This window comes from Saimiri boliviensis, chromosome 15, assembly GCF_048565385.1.
Source record: "Saimiri boliviensis isolate mSaiBol1 chromosome 15, mSaiBol1.pri, whole genome shotgun sequence".
Taxonomy (NCBI): Eukaryota; Metazoa; Chordata; class Mammalia; order Primates; family Cebidae; genus Saimiri; species Saimiri boliviensis.
Window position 1 is genome coordinate 73,221,668 of NC_133463.1, and position 21,880 is coordinate 73,243,547.

Consider the following 21,880-nt stretch of genomic DNA (forward strand, 5'->3'; position numbering starts at 1 on the left):
GCTTTTGACATCAGGTGTGTATGGGGTTTCCCCTCCCAATAACCAATTCTCTGACTCCAGCTGCATGTCCTACAATTTAAGTCAATTCTCACACTATCTATCTGGAGATAACATCAGACTGGAGAGGTCAAGGGCTCAGCACCACAAGACTCCCGCCATTTCAGATACCAAATGCAAGCAGTAGGTTCCCAGGTTACCCACAACTTGTCTAACTTGCTACAATCAGAGGTTCCCACACCCCCTTTTCAGGTTTCATCATTTGCTAGAGCAGCTCACGGAACTCAGGAAAGCACTTTACTTACTATCACCCATTCACTATAAAAAGATGCAACTCAAAGACAGCCAAGTGGAAGAGATGCATAGAGACATGGATGGGTTTTTATAGAGGCTTCAACATGTAGGTTATGACTGATTAAATCATTGGCCATTAGTGAACAACTCAACCTTCAGTACCTCTCCCCTTCCCCAGAGGTAGGAGTGGGTGGGAGGGACTGAGACTTCCCTCTCTAATCACATGATTGGTTTTTCTAGGCAAACCCCATCCTGAGGTTATCTAGGAACCCCCAGCCATCAGTCATCTTAGTAGCATGCAAAAAGACACTTAGTACTTAAGAGATTCAAGAGTGTCAGGAGTTGTGCACCAAAAAAATGGGAGCAGAGAACAAATATGTATTTATTATGACATCACAGGACACATAAGGGCAGAGTTGAACAGCAGCAATAGAGATCACATGGCCCTCAAAGTCTAAAATATTTACTATATGGCCCTTTAAAGAAAACGTTTGCAAACCTCTGCACCTGATTTAAAACGTCAACAACCAAATGTGTGGCTCTAAATGGGATACTATTTTGGATATGACCACCTGGTAAGGGGCATTTTTGAAACAACAGGAAAAATTTGAGTATAGTTTTGGTATTAGTTAAGATGAAAACTTACTAAAATGGAAAGGTGGAGACTGTGATTGAAAAAAGCAGATTACAAAAGAGTAGCCTCAGTATGATCATTTTGTTTGGTATGCCTACAAAAGATCTGGAAAGATAGATATGGAGGTGTTATGTGTGATTTATAGGAACTGTATTCACCTGTTTTTGCATTGCTATAAAGGAATACCTGAGATTGGGTGATTTATAAAGAAAAGAGGTTTATTTGGCTCATGGTTCTGCAGGCTGTACAAGAGGCATGGCATCAGCATCTGCTTCTGATGAGGATCTCAGGAAGCTTCCAGTCCTGGTGGAAAGCGAAGGGGAGCCAGGGCGAACTCACTCACTACCATGGGGAAGCCATCAAGCCTTTCATGAGGGATCCATCCCCATGAGTTGGATGGTGGGAAGTGACCCAAACACCTCCAACTGGGCCCACCTCAGTGTTGGAGAGCAAATTTCAACATAAGATTTGGAGGGGACAAATATCTAAACTGCACCAGGAATGGAATGTGATGTTTTTATTTTCACTGTTGTCTGTATTTTGCATTTTCTTCTTCACAGATATTTCTCTCTCTCGCTTTTTTTTTTTTGGGTGTACTGTGTAGTCTAAAGATCCATGCAATAAAGACTCTGGCATATAATAGGTTGCAGGTAGAAGTATTTTTGAGAGTGGAAGAGTTTGCAAATAACGCCCAGGGAATAGCATATACAAAATTCCACTTGTGGAGAAAGAAAAGAGAGTATAAGTTGGGCTAAAAAAATTCTCGCCGGGCATGGTGGCTCAAGCCTGTAATCCCAGCACTTTGGGAGGCCGAGGCGGGTGGATCACGAGGTCAAGAGATCAAGACCATCCTGTTCAACATGGTGAAACCCCGTCTCTACTAAAAATACAAAAAAATAGCTGGGCATGGTAGTGTGTGCCTGTAATCCCAGCTACTCAGGAGGCTGAGGCAGGAGAATTGCCTGAACCCAGGAGGCGGAGGTTGCGGTGAGCCGAGATCACGCCATTGCACTCCAGCCTGGGTAACAAGAGCGAAACTCCGTTTCAAAAGAAAAAAAAAAAAATTCTCATGCTGGCTGGTGGCTCCATGTGTAATCCCAGCACTTTGAGAGGCGGAGGTGGAAGGACTGCTTAAGGCCAGCGATTCAAGACCAGCCTGAGCAACATAGCAAGACACTGTCTCTACAAAAAAAGATTAGCTTGGTGTGGTGGTCAGCACCTCTAGTCTAAGCTACTTGGGAAGCTGAAGCAGAAAGATCACTTGAGCCCAGGAGGTCAACGCGGGAGCCATGATCTGTAAGCCACTGTACTGACCCTATCTCAAAACAAACAAAAACCCCCCACTGTTTGGGTATAGTTCTAAAGGGCAGCCAGCTGTTATGCAATCAGAAAAGAGAGAAATGTAGAAAGATTATAATATATATATATATATATATATATATATATATAAATAAAAAATAAATAGTGGAAAAAAAATTACAATGGCCAGCTGTCCTAAACCAAAATCTAACATTATTTTTACAATACTGGTTTAATTTTTCATGCAATTGTCCCATGTGAAGCTTGTTGGTGAACCAATCTTCCATGGGTTTAACACAAGTGTTTTTCAAAGTATTGTTCAGAACTCATTATTAGGTTAAGAAATTAGTATAGTGATTCATGGGCAGAATTTTTTAAATGACACAGACTGAAAGATTAAATATCAGAGTAAGTCATATACCAAGGATAGAATGCATAATGTGATCTCATTTCTATTTTAAAAATGAAAAAAAAAACTTGATATGTTGTATTGTTATGAATCTGTATGAATCTATTTAAAAAGTAAGGAAATACATACTTTAAAATTTTAACATGGTTACTTTAGGCTACAGGAGACCATGCAGAAAAAAATTTATTCCAATTATTTATTCCAATAAAGTCACCTTCTTTAAGAAGCCTTTTCTTGCTTATTTTATCTGGTGCTAATCCCCTTCCTAATTTTCTTATCACCAAAGCACTAAAGCCATTCATTCATACTTCCCCAAACAGTCATTGTACTAAGCTTCTAAGAAAAATATATAAATACCAGATCTGCCTTAAGAGTTTGGTCTAGTGGGAAAGGCAGATACATAAATATTTAAATAATGTGGTAAAGAGTAGAGTTATAACAATTTAAGGAATAAGCAGGCAGACAGGCAACAGAGGGAATATTTTGGCCCCAAACTGCCACTCTAAAACCTTGTCAGAAGTAATAAACAGCATGCACAAGTGTTGATAGAGCAGCCCAGGGATGAGGCTAGAGAAGTGGGCAGAACTGGACAACGGAAGGGCTTTGTATGGTGTTAAAGCCCTTAGACTATCCTGAGGGGAGTACATGAAAGATCTGAAGCAAAAGAAACATGTAGCTGATTTGTATTTTAGATATACCAAAATGGAGTCTACATGGAGGATGGATTTAAGACATTAACTTGAGGCAGGGATTTGGTTGTATAGCATAAACACACTTTAAAAAACGTATGTGGCCTTTCTTTGTGCAATACTTCATGGCTCTTTATTCCATCTCCCTCATCAATTATACCAACGATTAGGATGGAAAGGCTAAGACAGGACAATGTCTTATTTGAGGACCCCTTCCTACACCCCTACCCTTGGCTTTCCCACAGCAATTTCAAAACCTTTTCCCTGGTACTTAACACATTCTCCCCTGCATTTGCTTTTGACTGTGTGGTACATAGGTCTTACATCTCCAGTCTGAAAACTGCACCATCAGATTTTACAGTTTCAAAGTACTTAGCACAACGTCTTCGGGGAAAAAAAATACGGCTTAAAATAACTCTCAGATCTAAATTTGTAATCCTAATCTCTCTTGTGATTGCCAGACTGCATTTCCAATTGCCCAGATATCTCTCCCTGGGAGTCCTATGATTATCTCAAACTTAACCTAATCAAAATGGACCTGGGTACCTCTCCTCACCGCAAAACTCGTCATGCTTCCATTTCATATTTAAGCATTTTTCCAAACCCTAAGTCATAGTTCACTCTCTACTACCTGCTGTGAACACTCAGCTGCTAAATGCTGCACACATCTCTTCCATTTCTCTTTTCCATTACCATAGTTTAATTTCTTGAAATGCTTCCTTACCTCTCCCTATTTTCCACCAAACCTACCTAATTAAGCTATTAGGATTACCTTGCTAAAGCAGAGATGTGATCATTGTCATTTCCCATCTTCAAGTAGCTGGAAACCCCACAAAGACGAGGATCATTCCCATTTAAATCCCTGCAGCATTCTCCCTCTTGTTTTACTGATGCTGACTGGATCACTGTACTTGCCAAGTAACAGAATTTGTTTTTCTCCCCCTACTTGTGTTCTCTAGTTTCTCCACCAGATGTGATGCCAGTAGAACTGAGAGCTTTGTGCCGTGTGTTCCTAGGCCAGTCCCAGGCCCACCTGAGGCGCTCGGTAACTATATGAACGAATGAATGGCAGAGTGAATTGGTGCCTAGAAGCGGTCATCCTCTCTGCCAAGGCAGAGCGGAAGGACCGGGAGGTGCAAGTGGGCTGAATGGGAACAGAATGATTGCGTTTTTGGAGTTTTCTCTCTTTTTAAAAAACCGAATACATCACACACGTTGAAAAGAGCACAAAAATTCCTAACTGTACGGCTTATTTTTCACAAATAAATACAGGACCTAGATCAAGAATCGGAACATTACCAGCGCCCAGAAACCTCCCCGCGCCCTCTTCCTTTGAGCGGCCCTTTCAACCCTTACAAAGCAAGAAGGCGCAAGTCCTGGGCCCTGTGACCTTGATGGCCGACGCCCGGGACCAGTCAGAAGGACACAAGGACGGGGAAAACGCTCCTCTTACCGATAAACTTGAAGCGACTCATGACTGCGTCCGGGGCACCCCGCCGGCGAAAGCGGAAGTGGCCGCCTGCAGCTCCGCCCTTCCGGCCGGCACCGCTCCGTCACCAGCGGCAGATATCCAGTTTCCCGGCTACCTCCGCGGCCGCTGAAGGTCGACGGAGCCATGGCGTTCTCCGCGCCCGCGGCGTTCTCCGCGCCGGTGGCCTACCTGACCCATCAGCAGAAGGTGTTGCGGCTTTATAAGCGGGCGCTGCGTCACCTCGAGTCGTGGTGTGTCCACAGGTGAGGGATGGGGACCCAGGGCTCAGGGGAGGTGACCTTGGGGGTCATATGGAAGTGGAGAGGCCCCCCGGGTACCGGGAGGTTCAAGGGCTTCGGAACGGAATTGGAAGGCGGCCTCTAGCTCCAGAGAATCCTCTCGTAGACCCGGGTTTGAATCTAGGCTTCGCCACTCATAGCCGCGAGACCTTGTAGAGTTGGTTATCCGGTCTGGGCCTCAGTATTGAGTATAACCGACGTAGGACCAGCGCAGAGGATCGCAGGAAGATTAAGTAAAATAAAGGAATGTGCCTAAAACGGTAATTGTCACGGGTCCAGCACTCATTAATCGCCTTCTTCACGATCTTTTCCTTTCTAATATTAACAGTCATGAAATATGCATTATTTTCTTTAGTCTGCAAAACTCTAGGAGTTAGGAATTATCTTAAGATTATTTTACAGATGAGGAAATAAGCACAGCTAGTAACTTGCGCAAGGTGATAGAGTTTGTGAGTGTCTGCGCCAAGGTTGAAATTTAGATCTGACTCCAAAGCATCATCATTCTCCCACCCATTAGCTTTTCTCTATTTAGCTTCATCTAGTTCTTTTCATTACCGTTACATCTTTTTTCACCTTTTACATAATTCTCCTTCCTCCTCAATCCATCCGAGACTAGTCTTAGAACATAGTGTTAAAATGTGTAGATTTTGACAACCTAAATTCAATGCATGGTGGGCTAACAACCTAAGATGCGTGAATGCTAGGCCTCCACTCCACTCTTATGACTCCCCAAACCTAGTTTCATAGGAAGGGCTTCTGGGAAAAATCTCTAAACTGTGGAAAATGGAGTAGGCCTGGAAGAATTGCAGAGGGTATCCTTGAAGCCCAGATTACATGTATATGACTGTTAGAAAATCACAGACATGCTTATCTTGATTTGGCAGGAAGATGGCCAAGTACAGTGTGGTGGGATTGTTAGTTTCTTCCTTGAGTTTTCCTTATTTATTGACAGAATTTGCAATTCAGATTCTCTGCTCTATGCTAAATATATAAATGTTAGTAAATCCGCTTTTGAGCTGCAGCAGCTCATGGGTTAGTAGGGGAAATGTAAACTAATCAATGGACATGTAAACTAATTCATGATGAAGGAAGTTGAGCCATCAAGGATTCAGGTATCCCAACACAAATGATAAATGTTTGAGGAGATGAATATCCTAATTACCCTGATTTGATCAATATACATTATATAAGTATTAAAATATCACATGTACCCCATAAATAGGTACAATTATTATGTGCCAAAAAAAGTTAAACACGAAAAAAAGAATTCAAGCAATACTGAACTACAGCTGGGAATACTAAAGTCCGTAGTCCTAGAGGAAAATGATATAAACTAGCTACTGTGACAGCTATGGCTCAACATTTTTTAGATCTGACATTCTTTCTCAATCCTTACCTTAATTTATTCCTCAGAGTGCTATTCTCTCTGGTTTCATCTTAGGCTTACTGTGTTGCTGTATGTACTCTGGGCAGCTTCATTAAGTGCTGGCACTTGAGTCACCACCTGTGCTCATTTGTCCCTAGAGCTGTAGTTTGAATTGTTTGTTAGATCATAGACTGTTGGCCCAGCACGGTGGCCCACACCGGTAATCCCAGCACTTTAGGAGGCCGAGACGGGTGGATCACCTGAAGTCAGGAGTTTGAGATCAGCCTGGCCAACATAGTGAAACCTTGTCTGTACTAAAAATACAAAAGTTAGCTAGGCGTGGTGGCGGGTGCCTGTAATCCCCGCTACTGAGGCAGAAGAATTGCTTGAACCTGGGAGATGGAGGTTGCAGTGAGCCAGTATCACATCATTGTACTCCAGCCTGGGCAACAAGAGTGAAACTCTGTCTCAAAAAATGATAATAATAAAAATTTTAAAAGATCACCGACTATTCTCTGAAACTCAATTTAGCCAAATTCTTTGATATCAAACTTGTTTTCTTATCACTCCCCATTCTGTTTTCCTAAATTCTCTGCCTCTGCTAATGGTGTCATTAGTAATTTAGTTATCCAGCTTTTTTTTGTTTGTTTTTGTTTTTGTTTTTGTTTTTGTTTTTGAGACAGAGTCTCGCTTTGTTGCCAGGCCCCAGGCTGGAGTGCAGTGGTGTGATCTCAGCTCACTGCAACCTCCACCTCCCGGGTTCAAGCAATTCTCCTGCCTCAGCCTCCTGAGTAGCTGAGACTACAGGTGCATGCCACCACACCCAGATAATTTTTGTATTTTTAGTAGAGATGGGGTTTCATCATGTTGGCCAGGATTGTCTCGACCTCTTGACCTCGTGATCCGCCCGCCTAGGCCTCCCAAAGTGCTGGGAGTACAGGCGTGAGCCACCACACCTGGCCTATCCAGCTTTAATTATTGGGATTCTTCTCAAGTATTTACTCCTTTCTCCTTTGCCAATAATACACATACTCATACACCATGTATAACTGGACACTGGTTTTGGTAAATTCTCCTTCCAGTTTGATATTAGTAACTGACATTATTGAGCACTTGGGATGTGCCAGGCACTTTTTGAAGTGTGTTTATGTGTTTATCTTACAGAATCTTTACGACAACCTTAAGATATATACCTTGTTACTATCACTATTTTATAGAGGAGGAACCTGTGGCCTAGAAGACTTTTTTTTAATTTCTTTTTTTTTTTGAGACGAAGTTTTACTCTTGTTGCCCAGCTGGAGTGCAGTGGTGTGATCTCAGCTCACTGCAACCTCCACCTCCTGGGTTTAAGCGATTGTCCTGCCTCAGCCTCCCCAGTAGCTGGGGTTACTGGCATGTACCACTACACCCAGCTAATTTTTGTGTTGTGTGTGTGTGTATATATATATATATATATATATATATATATATATATATATATATATTTTTTTTTTTTTTTTTTTTCACTCTTGTTGCCCGGCTGGAGTGCAATGGTGCAATCTCGGCTCACTGCAACCTTCGCCTGCCAGGTTCAAGCGATTCTCCTGCCTCAGGCTCCCAAATAGCTGGGATTACAGGCGCCCGCCACCAAGCCCGGCTAATTTTTGTATTTTTAGTAGAGATGGGGTTTCACCATGTTGGCCAGGCTGCTCTCAAACTCCTGACCTCAGGTGATCCACCCACTTGGGCCTCCCAAAGTTGCTGGGATTATAGGTGTGAGCCACTACATCTGGCCAGAAGACATTAACTTACCCCAGATTACACAGGTAGTAGTGGCAGAGCTCTCCATACAGTCTGATTGGAGATCCTGTTCTCATAACTTGGAAGTCTAAATGTCTCTCAGTGTCTCTGCTGTCTCCTGTCACCATCACAGCTCCCTACTTTCAGGCCATTGTCATCTTTGTCCTAGATTATTGTCAAAACCTCCTAACTGATCTTTGCCCACTTTCTTTAGAACTTGACCTTATCTTGCCTAAGGTTATGCAGCTAGTGTCAGAGTCAGGATACAAACTCAACTCTGTATGAGCCAAGCAATACTGTTTCTGCCAGGTAACACCTTTCTTGTTCATCTTTCTGTTTCCAGAATTTAGCATAGTGACTAGCACAAGATAGAAGGAAATGGACGAAGTTGTCATTCGATTAATACTGAATGATCCTACAGAGGTTATATAGCTTTTCTGTTTTGCAAATTCTTTTTTGTTTGTTTAAATCCTCTTTCCATTGTTGGATGTAAGTGGGGGAAGTGGTTAGGCCATATATTTAATACAGTATTTTTTTTTGCTGCTGCTGTTTGGTGGGCTTGAAACAGCTGCTCCATTGGCAGGGTTGGGGGAGGTCCACTGTTCATCCAGAAGGTATCAGGAGTGCAGCCTGCTGTCAGATAGCAACACTGACCACGTCAGTAGGTGACATTTCTAATCCTCAAAATCATTTTGATTTAAGGGACAAGTACCGATACTTCGCTTGTTTGATGAGAGCCCGGTTTGAAGAACATAAGAATGAAAAGGATATGATGAAGGCCACCCTGCTGCTGAAGGAGGCTGAGGAAGAATTCTGGTACCGTCAGCATCCACAGCCATACATCTTCCCTGACTCTCCTGGGGGTACCTCGTATGAGAGATATGAGTGTTACAAGGTAGGTGAGAGTTATGATGACTGCCTTCTGAGAGATAAGACTTTGCTTCTCCAGTCCCAGACCTCAGCCTTATAAATCACTTGCCCTTCAAGGGGTACCTGGGAGACTTCTTTCCTGACAGTTGTCAGATACAGGCCTACTTCATTTTATTGCATTTTGTTTTGTTGTGCTTTGCAGAGACTGTGTTTTTACAGATTGAAGGTTTGTGGCAACCCCATGCTGAGCAAGTCTATGGGCTCCCATTTTTCCAACAGCATGTGCTCACTTCATGTCTCTGTTTCCCAGTTTGGCAGTTCTTGGAGTATTTCAGACTTATTACTGTATCTGTTGTGGTGAACTGTGATCAGTCACCTTTGATGTTACTATTGTAATTGTTTTGGAGCATCATAAACCATGCCCGTATAAGACGGCAGACTTAATCGATAAATGTTGTGTGTGTGCTGACTGTTTAACCAACCAACAGTTCCTCTGCCCCTGTCCCCCTCCTCAGGGCTTCCTATTCCCTAAGACACAGCAACACTGAAATTGGGATAATTAACCACCATACCATAGCCTCTAAGTGTTCAAGTGAAAGGAAGAGTTACATGTCTCTCACTTTAAATCCGTTGCACATCTCTTACTTCAAATCAAAAGCTAGAAATGAATAAGCTTAGTGAGGAAGGCATGTTGAAAACCAAGGTAGGCAGAAAGCTAGGCCTCTTGTGCTAATTAGCCAAGTTGTGAATGCAAAGGAAATTAAAAGTGCTACTCCAGTGAACACACAAATGATAAGTGAAACAGTCTTATTGCTGATATGGAGAAAGTTTTAGTGGTTGGTACAAAAGATCGGCCACAACATTCTCTTAAGCCAAAGCCTAATCCAGAGCAAGTCTTTAACTCTTCATATCTATGAAGGCTGAGAGAGATGAGGAAGCTGCAGAAAAAAGTTGGAAGCTAGTAGAGATTAGTCCATGAGGTTTAAGGAAAGAAGCCATCTTTATAACCCAAATGTGCAAGCCGAAGCAACAAGTGCTGGTGGAAAAGCTGCAGCAAGGTATTATACAAAATCTAGCTAAGACAGTTGATGAAGGTGGCTATACTCAACAACGGGTTTTCAGTGGAGATGAGTAGCCTTTTATTGGAAGAAGATAACATCTAGAACTTTCATACTTAGAAGTCAATGCCTGGTTTTAAAAGTTCAAGGACAGGCTGACTGTCTTGTTAGGGGCTTGTGCAGCCGGTGCTTTTAAGTTGAAGCCATTGTTCATTTGCCATTCTGAAAATCCTAGAGCCCTTAAGAATTATGCTAAACCTACTCTGCCTGTGCCCTAGAAATGGAATAACAAAGCTGAATTACAGCACCTCTGTATACAGCATGGTTTACTGAATATTTTAAGCCCACTGTTGAGACCTGCTTCCATGTCTGCTACCACAACATTCATTCTGCATCCCATGGATCGAGGAGTAATTTCAACTGCAAGTCTTACTATTTAAGAAATATATTTTGCAAAGTTATAGCTGCCATAAACAGTGATTCCTCTAATGGATCTGGGCAAAGTAAAATTTTCTGGAAAGAATTCACCATTCTAAATGCCACTAAGGATATTTATGATTCACAGGAGGAGATCAAAATATCAGTTTTAACAGGGGTTGGAAGAAGTTGATTCCAACCCTTGTGCATGACTTTGAAGGGCTCAAAATCAAGGAGTGATTTCAAAGTTATAGTTGCCATTGATAGTGATTCGTCTGATGGATCTGAGCAAAGTAAAATTTTCCGGAGAGAATTCACCATTCTAAATGCCACTAAGGATATTTATGATTTATGGGAGGAGATCAAAATATCAGCTTTAAGGGGGTTGGAAGAAGTTAATTCCCACCCTTGTGCATGACTTTGAAGGGCTCAAGACTTCAGTGGAGGAAGTAACTGCAGATGCTGTGGAAATAGCAAGAGAGCCAGAATGGAAGTTGATCCTGAAGATGTGACTGAATTGCTGCAATCTCATGATAAATCTTGAGCAGATGAGGACTTGGAAGAGTTGCTTTTTTTTTTCTTTTTTTGAGATGGAGTCTCACTCTATTGCCAGGTTGAAGTGCAGTGGCACAATCTTGGCTCACTGTAACCTCTGCCTCCTGGGTTCAAACGATTCTCCTGCCTCAGCCTCCCAAGTAGCTGAGATTACAGGCATGTGCCACCATGCCCAGCTAATTTCTGTATATTTGTAGACACAGGATTTCACCATGTTGGCCAGGGCAGTCTCGATCTCTGGACCTTGTGATCCACCTGCTTTGGCCTCCCAAAGTGCTGGGATTACAGCTGTGAGCCACTATGCCTGGCCAGAGTTACTGCTTAGGGATGAATAAAGAAAGTGATTTCTTGAGATGGAGTCTCCTGGTGAAGATTTTGTGAACATTGGTGAAATGATAAAAAGGACTTTGAATAGTTCAACTTAGTTGATTCAGCAGCAGCAGGGTTTGAGAGGATTGACTCCAGTTTTGCAAAAAGTTCTTCTGTGGGTAAAATGCTATCAAATGGCATCATATACTAGAACAATGTTTGGTGAAAGAGTCGATTCATGTGGCAGACCTCATTGTTATTTTAGGAAATAGCCAAAGCCACTCCAACCATTAGCAACCGTCAGCCTGATTAGTCAGCAGCCATCAACATTGGCACAATACTCTCCACCAGTAAAAAGATTGATTTGCTGAAGGCTCAGGTGATTGTTGGCAGTTTTTATCCATAATGTATTCGTTTTGTTTTTGTTTTGGAGATAGGATCTCCCTCTGTTGCCCAGGCTGGAGTGCAATGCCATGATCATAGCTCACTATAGCCTGGAACCCCTGGGCTGAAGCAGTCCTGTCCTAGCCAACCAAGTAGCTAAGAATACAGGTGCACACCACCACATCTAGCTAATTGGTTTTAATTTTTGTAGAGATGAGCCTTGCTTTGTTGTCCAGGCTGGTCTCAAACTCCTCCCCTCATAGAATCTCCCAACCTCGGCCTTCAAAGGGCTGAGACTAAAGGCGGGAGCCATCGCACCCAACCGATGTATTTTGAAATTTTGTACATTTTGTACATTTTTATTTTTTTATTTATTTTTTATTTTAGTAGAGACGGTGTTTCACCATGCTGACCAGGATGGTCTCGATTTCCTGACCCTTGTGATCCACCTACCTCGGCTTCCCAAAGTGCTGGGATTACAGGCGTGAGCCACCGCGCCCGGCCCCCATTTTGTACATTTTTAGTGTGTATTATGTGAGGTTTGCCACATCAATTGACTCTTCCTTTCACGAAATATTTCTGTAGTATGTGATACCATTTGATAGCATTTTACCCACAGAAGAACTTCTTTCAAAATTGGAGTCAATCCTCTCAAACCCTGCTGCTGCTTAATCAGCTAAGTTGAACTATTCAAAGTCCTTTTTGTCATTTCATCAATGTTCACAAAATCTTCACTATACTACAGTCTATTAAGGACTCAATCTCAACAGACATCATAATGCTGTCGGACACTTAATAGACTATAGTATGGCATAAACATAATTTCTGTATGCACTGGGAAACTGAAACAATCTGACTTGCTTTATTGTGATATTTGCGATATTGCAGTAGTCTGGAACCAAACCCACAGTATCTGTAAGGTGTGCCTGTACTGGATTTTAGGTGTCACGTTTTCTCTCTCTCAGATGTCATTAAGACTTTTCTTTCTACATTCAAATTTAAGGTCATACAGTATACTTTTTGCTGTAACAAAGTTCATTTTAAAGTTAACCAACTTGGATTGGTGCTTAATATTTCTGAGATACTAAGAGTCCCAAGTAAGATAAAACTACCCTGGATATTTAGAGAACGCAGGTAGGAGAGGAATGATGCCAGTTCTCCTTGGACTGACGATGGTGCTATTTTTCAGCACTGTCTTTGACTCTAAGGCATTTTCTTTTATCTTCGGTCCCTGCTTATCCTCTGCTGTTGCTTGCTTAGAGTCAGAAACAGTCTAGTAGTTGGAGTGGTTATAAAAATGCGCCTCGATCTTTGTCTTACGTCTCCTGAGCAAGCCCTGTCAGTGATACATAAATGTGTCCTGTGGATTGATACCATGATTTCCTCTCCTGACAGCTTCCAGAAAACTGCTTAGATGCCTGGCATCCTTCCGAGAAGGCAATGTATCCTGATTACTTTGCCAAGAGAGAAAAGTGGAAGAAACTGCGGAGAGAAAGCTGGGAACGAGAGGTGCGTCTTACTTGAACTTCGTTATTGCTTAGCTACGTAGGTGGAATCAGGTTTTGCTCCCCATATGCAGAGGTCCAGATTCCTGCCATGACAGTTATTCTGGGCCCTTGCTTCTCAGATATACATTAGTTTCTAAGTGTATCAATGTCGCGTAACTACCTTCCAAATAGGTTAAAGTGCATACCTTGGTTTTTTTAGCTTTGTCTTTGATTTTGCTTCAGATCTTTTCTTTAGTCCTTTGCCCGACTTTCTTGCCTTCTTGCTATACTGTCCCTTAACCTTCCTTTCCACTAGAGCCTTACGCATTTTTCAGTCATGTTAGGATGGTCAGTTCTATTTTTAAAAGCTCAATCTTGCTGTAGTGTGAAGAATACATTGGAGAGGGGAAGGGAAGATGCAGAGAGACCCTTCTCGGATTATTGCAGAAGTGTATCAAAAGGTTGTCATGACCAGCACTAGGGTAGATGAAGTGGACATGGAAGGAAATCGACTCAGGACATCATTTGGAGGGATGTGATGACTGACTGGATGTTGGGGGTGGGCAAGGCACAGGGAGGAATCAAGAATGGTTTCTGGGGCAGGGTGCGGTGGCTCATGCCTATAGTCCCAGCACTTTGGGAGGCCAAGGTGGGTGGATCAGTTGAGGTCAGGAGTTCATGACCAGCCTGACCAACATGGTGAAACTCCGTCTCTACTAAAAGTACAAAAAATTACCCTGGCGTGGTGGCACACACCTGGAATCCCAGCTACTTGGGAGGCTGAAGCAGGAGAATTGCTTGAACCCAGGAGGTAGAGGTTGCAGTGAGCTGATATTGTGCCACTGCACTCCAGCCTGGGCAACAGAGCAAGACTGCATCTCAAAAAAAAAAAAAAAAAGAGAGAGAGAGAGAATGATTTCTGGGTTTTAAGCTTTAACATTTGGAGTTGGTGGTAATGTTTACTGAGATAGGGAAGGTGGGGAAGGGGGCACAGGTGTCAGAGCAGCAATCAAGAATTCGTTTTGGAAGTGTGCAGTTTGAGAATCCTGTGAGACATCAAGTGCACATGTCAGAAGGCAACTTTAGATGTGGAAATCTTGAACTCCAAGGAGAGATGTGGCCTAGAAACAGAAACTTGGAAGTTTTCAGTTTGAAAAGCCGTGGAGAGGTGTATGGAGTCCTTAGGAGAGAGTGTAGAGAAAGAAGAAACAGAGAAAGGATTCTTCGTCCATTATAATTGGGCAAAAGATTGTATATAAATACATTGTGTTAGAAGTTTTGAAGATGTCAGACTTCTAGACTTCTGTGATAGCTTCATTTTTTTTTTTTTTGAGACGGAGTTTCGCTCTTGTTACCCAGGCTGGAGTGCAATGGCGCGATCTCCGCTCACCGCAACCTCCGCCTCCTGGGTTCAGGCAATTCTCCTGCCTCAGCCTCCTGAGTAGGTGGAATTACAGGCACGCACCACCATGCCCAGCTAATTTTTTGTATTTTTGGTAGAGACGGGGTTTCACCATGTTGACCAGGATGGTCTCGATCTCTTGACCTCGTGATCCACCCGCCTCAGCCTCCCAAAGTGCTGGGATTACAGGCTTGAGCCACTGCGCCTGGCCAATAGCTTCATTTTTTTTTAGTGAAATAAGAGGAAAAGCCAACAAGTGGGGGCAGCATATTTGGAGAACGTGACAAGGTGTGATAGTCATTCATGGAGAGGAAGAGCTTGCTGGAGAGTAGGATGGCCAGGTGGTGAAGGCCTATTTGAAGCTGGGAATAATGAGTGAGTTTTGACTCCGATCCGCTTTAGTGCCTTTTCTCTCTTTGGCAATACTAAGCTGTATGGGTGCAGGCCTGAGGGTAGATGGTTCGGTTTGTCTGTTGCTCAGAGAGAGTGACAAGGGACTTGAGGTTATTCGAAAAGGAGCTATTGTCATGATGGAATCTAAGCTGGATTTAAAAAAATAAAAATCGAGCCAGGGGAGGCAGATGCAGAGGGAAGGCCAAGTTGGGAAGATCTGTGAATTGATAGTCTTTCACAGAGGCATTTAAACAAATGAGTAGGAAAGGGAAAGCATGGTTGGATAATGGGATATTTGAAGTCATGATTTTGGAAGTTGTGCTGGTTTTGGTGATGACACCCAGGATATTGGCCTTTGACCTTTGACAGTGTCTGAGGAGGAGCAGAAGGAAGAGCACTGTGGCCAAAGAGGGCAACGTTTTGTCAGAAATGTCGTAGCATTTAGAAGCTTGAAGCGTATTCATGGTGAGCCGCCACAGGTTCATTCTGCAGTTGATCACTGGGATAACTTCTTCTCAAACAATTCCTCCTTTACATATTCTATCACTTCAGCATCATGAAGCAGCACGTGTCTGGAGGCCCAGAGCAGCCACACTCCAGAATGGGTTAGCCTCATCTATCTTGGCTATAACTAGAACCAGAGGTAGTAGGTCAGCAACGGGCAGAACTGGGCACATTTTTACATGTGATTTCGAGTTTTTTGTCCTTGGTTGCTAGGAAGAGGGCTTACAATTAACATCCCCAACATATTATGAACTGAGGTTTCTTAATGCATGGTACTTTTGGAGAACACTTAACTGAGACACGAAAATAAATGTTCTTCTGGTCACTGGGCGGGGGACTGTGACAGGGAGCACTGGAATGGCAGTTGTCATGTTTTTGTCTACAGAATAAGAGGAGGTCCAGGTATATAAGGAGGTGATGAAAAAGTAGGGTAAAGAATAGGAAGGGTAGGCTTTGCTATTTAAAAGAATGGGAAAACCCTTAAGGAAACTTTTCTCAAAGTGTGGCCATGAAAATAAAGCGGGTTTATGTAAAAAACACTTCATTGTTGAGATCAGATAGTGTGTAATGTCAGTGACACACCGTAGAAATAAAGCTGACCCTTCACTGCAGCAGATTTTCATAGTCAATTAGATTCCTTTGGTAATTATTCCTTCCTTGCCTCCTTCTAGGTTAAGCAGCTGGAGGAGGAAACGCCACCTGGTGGTCCTCTGACTGAAGCTTTGCCTCCTGCTCGAAAGGAAGGTGATTTGCCCCCACTGTGGTGGCATATTGTGACCAGACCCCGGGAGCGGCCGGTGTAGAGAGAAATACATTACAGAACATACACTTGCCCTAATAAAAAATCTTTCATGCTTGCAAGTGAAATACGTTACAGAACATAACACTTGCCCTAATAAAAAAATCTTTTATGTTTGCAAGTGAAATACGTTACAAAACATACACTTGCCCTAATAAAAAAATCCGTGAAATGGTCTGGTATGACTGATGTTCTTTTAAGAATTACCATGATGCCAAGTGACTGTACCACTGTCATTGTTTTATCAGTTGTGCATGACGGGACGTAGTCAGTCAGCTGTGTTACCCTCTGCAATAAATCACTGATAGCACATGTTACCAGTAAGGAAAAACTGAGGCAGAACCAGACACAACGTTTATTCAGGATTGAGGTGAATAAACTCCTCTTAGGCAAAGGCCTAATTAGCTATGGGGATTAGAAGGAATAAACAAAGCCAGGAACAGAAATACGTAGGACTTAAAAATAACCTTTTTGGTTTTCTAAAGATTTCACTAATGGAATTTTAGTTATTAGAAGAACAACTCTTCCTAAGTAGTACATAGTCAACAAATAAGCAGAGAATTTGTGGAGTTCTCTCAAGGGTGGGGGTTTGATGGTTGGGGTTGGGGGTTCCAATCTGGGATGAAACTTCCTGTGGCACTTACTTTAGAACCGGTTTTCCGGCTTTGCTTCTGCTAAGGTAGCTTGGATCGTCTGCAGACTTGAAGGTAAGGGTGTAACGGAACTCCTTAAATGTTTCAGAAGCTTTGTTTTTTAAAAGATAAAGCTGTTTTTAAAACTGTCAGCCTAAAACAGCTGCTTTTAGTTCTTGATACCTCATTAGATGGGACTGTTTTCAAATAGTTTCCAGAAACTAGTGATCTTATAACCATCACAAAAATATTCTGTCACTTTTCTATGTAAGCTCAATTTGAGTCTCAGTCCTTCTTCTAACATTTGACTAAGACCTTAGACGGAATTGCAAGGAGACTTGAAATCCAGGACTTTTTAAACTAGTGGTTCTTTATTTATAACATAGGCTGAAGCAATTGTTACAATGTAGAAGGGAGACAGGTTACACAATTGTTATTTATACAAGTTTAGAACAAAAAACTGCACAGGGAGAGGTCAACTCTCAGTACAAACTAGCAACTAAACCACAATAATTTACAGTTAGAAACGATTTCTTTATTTTTAGCTGTGACACGGCTTTTACAATATGCAAAAACACAAGCAGAACTACCCAAGGTGTGTTGTCACATTCTTTCTACATTGAATTTGGCAACATTTTATTTATTCAGATTATACTAACGTTTAAAAACTAAACAAGTGAAAAGCTCTGTACCAAGGTACAGTTACATCCATTTATTTCAAAGGTTTAAAATACCACTTTTATCTATTGTGATTACCTTGTAGCGATTTCTGCTTTTGCAAAAACCATCTCAAGCATCATATGCACAATGCATCAGCTACTTTTTGTCATCAAGATTGGTGGGCTAAACCACAGGCACTACTGTTGCTTATATTCTGTAGAAGGAGCTTGTTTTTCAAAGAAAAAAGCTTAGTTTCTAATAATCATGCCTTTGCTGTAAAGCCATAACATAAAATGTCCTTGAGCAATCGCAGCAGTGTTCAATGTTAATATATAGAACAATGACCATACAGGTACGTTACTCTCACATCCAACGCAGTTATGTGTTAAAGCATAAGATTAGGTAATTGAGGATTAGAGCCAACAGAAATCTGCAGGGTGTATGAGACCCACCAAGCTCCTCTTCCTTGAGAGGTTCAGTCAGAAATGTGCCCTGCTAACTGACCTGACTGCTAAGGAACTTGCTTGCTTGCTTAAACACTATTGTCTTCAAATGTGATCCCTTTAAATCTACAAATCTCTGTTGGTATTAGGGGATGGGCATTGTAACAAATTAAACTTCCACTTAAAAAAGTAAAGACAAATCCTTTCCAAAAAACATTACCCAGAATACAAAAAAGGACAGGATAGTGGTCAGATTCCCAATTACAATAAACAAATCCTCCTCTCTTCAATGTTTACTATGAAGCCAATTAACTACCATTTATTTAAAAGAAGAAAAACAAGCCCCCAGATTGGTAAACACATTGGCAAGTTGCTAAACTCCAAGCTGGCTACCCTTGTCAGATCCGTTTTAAAGTTTTTTTCAAAATATTTGGGCTTTTTAACGCACCCAGCCTGCTGGGCACAGCTAAGTAAAAGGCATTTACTATCATCTTAAGAATTCCCTGCTATCATTTTTAAATGTTTTCACATTTTTAAAACTGCCTTACTTTTTTTGGATGTATTTGGATTCCATGGAGGTGAGTACAATCAAAGAGAAACTCAAGTGGGGGATTCTACAACTACCCAGTGGCAGCATGCATGGGACTGGAGGTGGGTGCTGTGTGCAGTCAAGAGGAATCGTGGAAGAAAGGAAGTCCTTCAACACCCTACAGAAACAAACACTGCAATCCAGTATGGCTTATTCGAATGCATTTACCATGAAGCTACTAGAAGAAATTCAACCTACAAGGCTACTCTTAAATGTAACAGGATCGGCTATGTTGACAGTGTGCCCCTCCCATGGCCCTCCCCCCAATCCCAACAGTCTACCATTTCCAGTTACTTCACTCTGAATATTGCTCACCAATTGATACTCCTGCTCTTTTCGTCCAGAACATTGTATATTTAAATGAGGATTTTTACCTCTTACCCATTTAGTTTGTACATTAAAATAAGTTGCATTTGCTTCTAAGCTAGACTACTACACTGCATCTACAAAAGCTTGTGGGGGGGGGAAAAAGAAGAGTGAAGTATAGTAAATCCTTTTCTAAAATTAACTACTTCGTGGTTCCCCTGCCCCAGCCCCCCCTTATGCATTTAAAATTTTACAAAGACTTGTAAAAAAGTTAAATGGAATTTGGCACCTTCAGAAAAATCAAAAGGGAAACTAAGATTAAAATGTGCAGAAAGAAAACTCAGTATTTACAAATTAAAAGATCAAGATTATGTCAGTTACGTATGTTGGTTTTAATTCTTATCTAAAGGTGTCGAGTACTTTCAAAAGAGCTATATTCTGAGTTGCCTACAAAATCTTTTGTTTTATTATAGATTGGAATGGATCAAGACAAATTAGGTTTCATTAATTAAACAGTTCAATCCTCACTGGCAGCGTTTCTTGTGAGCCTAAGAGAGGCGAGGGGCTGAGCGATCGTTTGTCGTGGTCTTCTTCAGTTTCACGCCTCTTCGGATGGCGTTCAGCATGTCTTCTCCTTGTGGAGTATCCCTTGGGCTCAGGTCTGCGGGGTCACTCTCTGGAATCTGGCCTGGGGAGACAGTGGCACTTGGGGGATCCCGTTCCTGGTCTTCTGCTTCACTTTCCGGAATTGCCTGTCTGTGCTCCTCAGGGATACTGGGCTTCGGGCCTGGAAGTGGAGGGTTGATGGAAGCTTGGCCACTCCACATTGAGGAGGGCATGCTGGTGACACCTTGGGGGCCTTCACCCACAGATGGCGACTCGGGGCTGTGCTCCCCCTGCTCTTCTGGCCCATCTGGAGGTGCTGGCAACACTCCTGGGAGGTCTGGGACAGTTGGGGTCTTGACAGGGATCACAGGTGTCTTGATGGGGATGGGACCAGCTCCGATGGTCCCTCGGCGGACAGAAGGCTTGGTGGAAGGGGTCCGTCGGATAGTTGCAACCCCTGGAGTGACCATAGCAGGTCCCAGGGTGGTGGGGAGGCCAGCAGTTGAGGCTGGACGCTTGGCTTGGAACATCCGTCGGTAAGACTGGCTGATGTCGCTGTTTCTTGGAATGGTGGAGGACTTGTCGAACTCCTGCTGATCTGCCTCCTGGTCACCACTTACAGAGAAATAATCATAATCTGAAACTGATTATAGGATTTGATTAGACATATTCAAGAGAGCAGCTTTGCTTTTTGATTATTCTGTGCTGGGAGGACAAAAGGCACGCAAGGCAGGGTACGCATGCAGTCTCATCCCAAGCTTCCCCCAGGGTTCTCTACCATCTTCAGAAAGCTTCACCAACTAAGAAATCCCTGGCAGGGAGCGTTGCTTTGTTCACTGATGTATCCTGAGTACCTAGAATAGTGCTGGGCATAGTTGCCACTCAAATGCCATCAATGGGGAAGAAGGTAAAGCTACTAGGCTGCGGCGAAGCTACCTCCAAGCATCTCTGGGAGAAGTAAGGAGGACGAAAGAAGACAAATTCTCCAGTCCAGAATTCAGCATGAAGATCAAACCTCAAATAGACTAGTCTAGGCTATAACATCTCGCTTCCTTGTAAGACCAATCTCAGGATGATGTGGGAGCTTGCAGATTAAACAGCTCACAGCACTGACTCTGAACCGCCATGCTACTGATCACTTGGGCCAGATCGTTCTTTGTTGCGGAGGACATGGTGGGGAGGGGCCGTGCTGTGCTTTTTTACAGGATGTTTAAGTGGTATCCGTGGCCTGTGCCCACTAGATGCCAATAGTACCCCTCCCGTTGTGACAACCAGAAATGTCTACAAATATTGCCAAATGTCCCCTGGGAAATAAAATCACCCTCCAATGAGACTCACTGTCTTAGAGGTTTTGACTGATGAACTGCATAGCTTTTGGTCAATTATCATAGATATTCCAGCTGTTGGATTTTCATCTTGCCTGACTTGTGTGTGTAGTGGACATGGAGATGAGGGAGAAGGGTTTGATAGAGGATTTGGCTGAAATATGTTAAGAGCTTGGACATTACACTCTAACACACTTAAGTTCCAACTCCAGTTCTGCTACTTATTGGTTGTGTGAATATGAGTGAGTTACTAAGTCTTAATTTCCACTTCGTATAACAGGGATAAAGATACCTACCCCATAAGTGGCTGTAAAGATTAAATGGGAAAATAACCGTAAAGTGTGTAGTGCAAACTGCTAAAACAAAAATGAAGCTATTCCTTTGAAACAGGGTCTCATTTTGTTGCCCAGGCTGGAGTGCAGTGGCGCAATCATGGATCATCACAGCCTCAACCTCGAAGGCTCAAGCAGTCCTCCCACCTCAGCCTCCAAAATAGTTGGGACCGCAGGTGTGTGCCACCACACCTGGCTAATTTTTATATTTTTTGTAAAAAAAAGAGTTTCGCCATGTTTCCCAGGCTGGTCTTGAACTTCTGCAGCTCAAGCAATCTGCTCACTGCGACATCCAAAAGTGCTGGGATTAACAGGCATGAACCACAGCCCCTGGCCTGAAGCCGTTCTTATTACAGGACATGTCTCCATTCAAATTGGAGACTGCTGAGTATGACGCTGAAAAACGCAAAAGGCTGTGAAAGTCCAGATCCCTTTCTTACATGGCAGCTACCTGACAACTACAGATGAGTTCCCCAAGGCATTCCTAGGTGACGGAAACAATCCTGATGCGTGTTAGCCAGTGGTGAGGCTGTGGGTAAAATGGACCACCAGTTTTCTATCTCCTCACCTGG

At 42.7% G+C, this 21,880-nt stretch overlaps 3 protein-coding genes across 6 annotated transcripts in view; 1 reads left to right on the top strand and 2 right to left on the bottom strand.

Annotated features, from left to right (window-relative positions):
* The window catches only part of TATDN1 (TatD DNase domain containing 1), a 50,856-nt gene extending 46,022 nt beyond the window's left edge, over window positions 1-4,834 (bottom strand). Inside the window, exon 1 of the mRNA XM_003933725.4 lies at window positions 4,776-4,834. Within this exon, the coding sequence (XP_003933774.1) occupies window positions 4,776-4,797 (22 nt within the window). The 5' untranslated portion in view covers window positions 4,798-4,834. The remainder of the gene's footprint in view (window positions 1-4,775) is intronic.
* Window positions 4,835-4,875: 41 nt separating this feature from the next.
* NDUFB9 (NADH:ubiquinone oxidoreductase subunit B9) lies at window positions 4,876-16,587 on the top strand. The gene is made up of 4 exons (XM_003933723.4): window positions 4,876-5,056; window positions 8,940-9,132; window positions 13,226-13,339; window positions 16,288-16,587. The coding sequence occupies exons 1-4, from the start codon at window positions 4,938-4,940 to the stop codon at window positions 16,417-16,419; spliced, it is 558 nt and encodes a 185-aa protein (XP_003933772.1). The 5' UTR covers window positions 4,876-4,937; the 3' UTR covers window positions 16,420-16,587.
* An 812-nt stretch (window positions 16,588-17,399) lies between these two features.
* The window catches only part of MTSS1 (MTSS I-BAR domain containing 1), a 189,198-nt gene continuing 184,717 nt past the window's right edge, over window positions 17,400-21,880 (bottom strand). For all 4 annotated transcript variants that reach the window (XM_074387110.1, XM_003933721.4, XM_003933722.4 and 1 more), the window contains one exon: window positions 17,400-20,294. In XM_074387110.1, the coding sequence (XP_074243211.1) occupies window positions 19,594-20,294 (701 nt within the window). In that variant the 3' untranslated portion in view covers window positions 17,400-19,593. The remainder of the gene's footprint in view (window positions 20,295-21,880) is intronic.

What these genes read in the sequence shown, in the direction of transcription:
- NDUFB9 (XM_003933723.4), top strand. Translation starts at nt 4,938, where the DNA reads ATGGCGTTCTCCGCGCCCGCGGCGTTCTCCGCGCCGGTGGCCTACCTG. An exon ending in GAGTCGTGGTGTGTCCACAG is followed by an intron (nt 5,057 to 8,939) that starts GTGAGGGATGGG and finishes TTTTGATTTAAG; the next exon opens with GGACAAGTACCGATACTTCG. An exon ending in GAGAAAGCTGGGAACGAGAG is followed by an intron (nt 13,340 to 16,287) that starts GTGCGTCTTACT and finishes GCCTCCTTCTAG; the next exon opens with GTTAAGCAGCTGGAGGAGGA.